At 42.6% G+C, this 5,926-nt stretch overlaps 1 protein-coding gene across 1 annotated transcript; it reads left to right on the forward strand.

Moving 5' to 3' along the window:
- Positions 1 to 195: 195 nt before the first annotated feature.
- LOC104803435 lies at positions 196 to 2,064 on the forward strand (the record flags this gene model as incomplete). The annotated part of the gene is made up of 4 exons (XM_010527365.1): positions 196 to 640; positions 722 to 1,130; positions 1,293 to 1,829; positions 1,990 to 2,064. Coding segments are annotated over 4 exons (1,466 nt in total), but the record flags the coding sequence as incomplete, so codon positions are not given.
- Positions 2,065 to 5,926: the final 3,862 nt, after the last annotated feature.

Raw genomic sequence — 5,926 nt, forward strand, 5'->3', positions numbered from 1 at the left:
GATTTCTCACGTTTTCTTTGTTTGTCTGTTGTTTTTCATCTGTGTGTAGGGTTCACTAGTGCATGACTAGGAGTTCTGGGATATCAGACCTAGTATCTCTTGATCCTGAACTTGAAAGAACCATCACACGCCTCCGACGACAGCAAAGACAGATGGAGAACAACTGAGATTTTGCTCTTCCTGATGGTGTCGAAGGCAATGCTGACTCAACCTTTGCCCAATACAACACGCCTAAGCACACTGAGCTTTTGGCTGGTATTCGATTACCGGCCATCGACATATCTAGTTTCGAGCTGAACCCGTCTACTATTCAGATGTTGGGCAACAATGCTTTCCGGGGTAGGCCGAACGAAGACCCGAACACACATTTAACTTGCTTTAAGATGATGTACCGTTCTATCAAGAGAGATAACAGGGTGAAAGAGGATACACTTCGCTTAATTGCTTTCCCCTGGACTCTCCTGGATGCTGCTTTGGAATGGTGTTATGATTTGATACCTGATTCAATCCACACCTGGGAACAGTTGGAAGTGCAGTTTATGTCAAAAATTTCCCCAGCTCACCGCACTCAAGCCATTCTTTCTGGCATTCATTCATTCAAGCAAGATCATGGGGAAAGTCTTTATGACGCTTGGAAGAGGTACAAGGGATATCAAAAGTCTTGCCCTCATCACGGGCTAGATAAGAACTACCTAATCAACACCTTCTTCTGAGGACTCAGGATGGATACCAAGACCTTGATCCGGGCATCTTGCGGTGGGAGCATCCAGAACAAGTCATTCGCTGAGCTAGAAGAACATATTGAGATGATGGCCCAAGAAGAAGACGCTCCGAATGAGTACTCTAGAGATTTGCCAAGGAAAGGCAATGATCAAACCATACATATGGTTCTCGAACAATTGGTTGTCCTCTATGCTAAGCTCGAGGATTCCACTCGATCCTCTAGGACCGAACATTCGACGCCAACACAAGAGGAGCTCGGTATGTACGCACTAGATGAGAGAATCGAAGGTGTGAACTATGTGGCCAATAACCCCTACTCGAATGCGTACAATCCGTGGTGGAAAAATCATCCCAATCTCTCATACAAGTCAAACAATGTTGAGAATCCCACGTCGAACAACTTCAGAGTATCCAACAACTCAAACCAGAGGATTCCTCCCGGCTTTGCTTTTCAATCCAGGGGTCCTAATCAGACATCCAACTACAGAGCTCCGGAACAATCCTACAACAATGTTTCATCTCCAGGTAATCTAGAATCTAACCCTGATACGTACGGTCTCCTTATATAGTTTTTGCAGAGTCAAGAGAAGACGAATCAGGAATTTCGAGCTCAGTTCGCAAGCATCGAGGCTCACTTCAAGAACATAGACAACCAGATTGCTCAGCTGGCATCAGCCATTCAAAGACAATCTGGGTCTCTTCCAGGTAACTCTGAGACTAACCCTCGTGCACATGTACCGATGGTTGAGCAAGGCGATAGCTCGAGATCCACAGTTTTAGACACTATTGATGATACACCTGAGCCAGCTTACGTGCCTCCTCCTCCTAGACCACCACCAGTACCGTTTCCATCTCGCCTGAGGAAGCACAACGAAGATAGCCAATTCGCGAAGTTCGTTGAGATGCTAAAGAAACTCGAGGTAACCATGCCATTCACTGATGCTATTTTGCATATTCCCTCATATACGAAGTACCTCAAGGACATTCTGACCAAGAAGAGGATCGATGAGAAAGAAACTGTGGCGCTTACTGCCGAATGCAGCGCTTTGATCCGCTCCCGCTTAAGCGGTCCGATCCAAGTAGCTTTTCAATCCCTTGTAAATTGGGTAATATTTCCATCGATCGTGCACTCTGTGATCTAGGAGCTGCCGTCAGTCTTCTTCCATTATCGATCTTCAAGAAGCTGAATGTGGGTGAGCTGAAACCACTAGAATGACTCTCCAACTTGCCGATCGTTCTGTCAAATACCCCATTGGGATACTCGAGGATGTGCCGCTGAAAGTCGGAAATTTCTATATCCCGGTTGATTTCATGGTTCTCGATATGGACGAAGACTCTAAGGTACCTATCATTCTTGGTCGTCCATTCCTTAACACTGCAGATGCTGTTATCCATGTTAGAGCAGGTAGACTAACAATGAAGATTGGAGATGAGACGGTGGAGTTCACTTTGGACAAAAATATCAAACAATCGTCATCAACAGAATTTGCTTGCTTCATCAACACATTCGACAGTACTGCTCAGAAGTATGAACCGATCGTTTCAGGCCAGGAAACCGATCGGTTTAAACATGATCTCAAAGCCAAAATTCTATAGAAAGTCGAACCGATCGGTTCACGACCTTCAACCGATCGTTTTGAAAACAGAGTTCGAAGCAAAAAGTTACAGAAACTCAAACCGATCGTGTCGCATTATGAAACCGATCGGTTCGAGCATCCCTTTCGAGCTTCGGAGTTACAGAACTTGGAACCGATCGGTTCTACATTCTCTAACCTATCGGACTTCAGATCCCAGCACGATACAATGCCTCATTTTCATCTCGCATGGGCGCTCACGACCTCTCTCACTCAGTTCAACAGGTCACTAGTCTATCAGACCACCACCATTCTCATACACTTCATGATCCAGGTTGGCGACAGATCGATAATCTTCGCCTGTTAGACCCGTATGGTAACTGAGAAGGTTCGGTCAAGCTAACGACCTTAAACAAGCGCTTCTGGGAGGCAACCCGAGTTCTTAGGTTAGTTTTTCTTCCCTTTCTTTTTCTTTTTGCATCGGATATTCGTTTGTGTTCTTATCACCAGGTTGAGTTCTAATGAGGAGTTATCGAGGAGGCAAGGAAGCTAGCTATGTGATAGACGTAGGCAGACTTAAGTGCGAGTGAACGAACGTCGCGAGCTAAGTATTCTTTTCTCTTTTTGATTTACTTCTCTCTTGACTCATCTTATCGGTTGCCTCTACTAGATGAGAATTGACACCGAGGACAGTGTCTAATTCAAGTCTGGGGGAGGATTCGTCTAACGCCAAACCATATCCATATAGAGTAGTGTTGCATGCATTTTTCTTCTTTTATTTTCACTTTTTAGTTGCATGTGCATATAGAATGTTCTAGGATCATATAGTTTGTTTTTTTAGGACTATACATTTACATATAGTGTTTAGGATATATAAAATCACGTGCATAAAACCCGTTTTGAGCATTGATGTGATGATTTATGGCATGAGAGAGTAGAAACATCTTGAAAACATGGTGATCCGTTGAACGTGGCTAAGTTTTATCGAATTGATTGCTTGACCTTTAGGATTTTCTAGAATGGCTTGTGGGGTAGAAATCGTTGGTTGGAATCCGTGGGACCGATGTTGTCTAGCCAAGTAGAAGTTTCTATAAGAACCTTTCCCATGTTTGCTGAAATCGGTAATGTTTGTTATCAAATGCATTCTTATTTCTTCATGTGCAGAAAAAGATAGTGAGCATCTCGACACTCCGCTGTCATTATCTCGTCAACGAAAATCGTTCGAGGACATGAGTGCATCGATTTGATGGTTCGGGTCTAAGTTGTGGGTCGGGTTATCCAATAAACAAAATCGAAAACAAAATTGATTAGGAACCCTTCAACTTCAACGTCCTAGGAACCCGAGATACTAGCAAAAGAAAAAAAAGATAAAGTCTAGCTAAAAAAAAAGAGAGAGAAAGATAAAAAGAATGAATACCGAAAGTGTAGACTAGACACGATTAGGTAGAATAGTGTAATAGGTTCGAGAAACATGCTTGGTAGATGATTGAAGTTCTTGGATTAGTTCTAAGTAGCGGTATAGATCCCATGGCTAGGAAAGATTATCCTTTAGAGAGGGAGATCATATTAGACAGACTTGATCATTGTTCACGGGGATCTAGGTCGGATAGAGGTTTCGCTCTCGATTATCATTTTGAGTTATGTCATTGTCTCGCCCTCCTTTCAGATTGTTTTTCACGGAGTATTTGCTCGAGGACGAGCAAAGGTTAAAGTCTGGGGACTTTGATAATACGTATTTTGGGTGACGTTTTGATATAGGATGTCTAACGTATTTCACTCTTTTTACATATCTGTAGACATTCTAGGGCACATTTGGCTTCGATATTGCATGGTTTTGTTCTTTAGTGTTTAAACAGGAATTCATACATAAAGAGAGCAAAAGGAGTGGAAAACATGGAAAACGGAACATCACGAACGAATCGGGAACATTTGGAGTGTCTCCAGGGAAAACGTGAAGCTCAGAAAATGTCAGATCTTGAAAGTCTAATAACTTTCACTCTACAAGTCCAAATCATACATTCTCTACATCATTGGAAAGCTCTCTTCGATATCTACGCATAGACACCAAAATCACCCAAATCTGATATCTGAGCAGGAAGTTATGAGCGAATTCGTGAAGCCTGTCAAAACTGCTCAGAAACACGACAAGATCGGTTCGGGTTTAGCGAAACGATCGGTTCGGCATCGCAGAAATTGGAAAATTGCTCAAACATGTAACCGATCGGTTTGGCCTTGCCGAAACGATCGGTTCGACCCCCAGATTCGGGAAAACTTCCAATTTTTTTCAAACCGAAGTGAAATAAGAGGGGAAAGCCTCTAGGTCGAAAATGATTCAAGCTTTACACAGAGAATACACCATAGAGCACATAAAAGGGGACGATTATCAAGAGGCAAGAGATCGGAATAGATGACGGAAATTACGAAGCCGGGAAATCGACTAAGCATTCTTCCTTTCTTCTATTTTACGATGTCTTGTATTATTGATATGAACCCTGACGTCTCGATGTTTAGCGAGTAGTTCTTTCGCTGTAGGTTAGGGATTTGCTATGTAGGGATCTTTGATTTTTAATTCCAGACTTTGTGGTTTTATTTATTCTATTCGGTTTATTGAATTGCGTTTAATGCGTTTGATCTTGTTGGACACTTGATTGAATGAACTTAGGGTTTTAATTCGCATAGACATATGAGATTCTAACCTGGAAATAACTCAATAAATAGAACAGGTATTGCATCGAGAGATGAATATTTGCCTAGGGATTATGATAGCGTTCGTTCATGCATCAGGGTTTTAGACTATTGAATCGAGAGATTAGTAGGATAAAGCCTGGATAGTGAGGTTAGACTCAGAGGGTTAATCTCTACTTTAGAGCTTGAATTCCCTGAATCGGATAGATAAACCACTGAGTTTGCATCTTTTGAAAGACCCTTGCATGTAAAGCAATCCCAAAGCCTGCAGTGTTTATCATTCATAGTACAACCGCTTTTCGTTATTTGATTTATCACGTTTCATCACATTCTCATATTTTCTCTAGATCTAGATTTGGATTGGAATCTGATTCAGTTGTTTACTTGTCCCTGCGTTCGACCCTAATTGCTACACACGATCTGTACACTTGCGGAATTTGTTGAGTCTAGGAATTTATCACTTGATCGAAATTTATTCACCTAGATTTGCGACATCAGGCGGATTGGAAGACAAGCTCGCTATAAGGGGTTATACCGATGCTAGTTTCCAAACCGACAGAGATGACTTCAGATCGCAATCACGTTATATTTTCTGCCTGAACGGTGGGGCTATCAGTTAGAAGAGTTCCAAACAGCCAACCGTGGCAGATTCGACTACAGAAGCCGAGTACATAGCAGCATCGGATGCAGCTAAGGAAGCTGTTTGGATCAGAAAATTCGTGGGAGACCTGGGCGTTATTCCTAGCATTGCAGACCCCATTGAGTTGTACAATGACAACAATGGTGCGATTGTGCAAGTAAGGAACCCCGGTCACACCAGAGATCCAAACACATACTCAGGCGATTTCACTTGATCAGAGAAATCATCAACAGAGGAGACGTGAAGATAAGCAGAGTGTCGACAGATGATAATATTGCCGACCCATTGACGAAGCCTCTCCCTT

Source organism: Tarenaya hassleriana, unplaced genomic scaffold (assembly GCF_000463585.1).
Source record: "Tarenaya hassleriana unplaced genomic scaffold, ASM46358v1 Cleome872, whole genome shotgun sequence".
Classification (NCBI taxonomy): domain Eukaryota; kingdom Viridiplantae; phylum Streptophyta; class Magnoliopsida; order Brassicales; family Cleomaceae; genus Tarenaya; species Tarenaya hassleriana.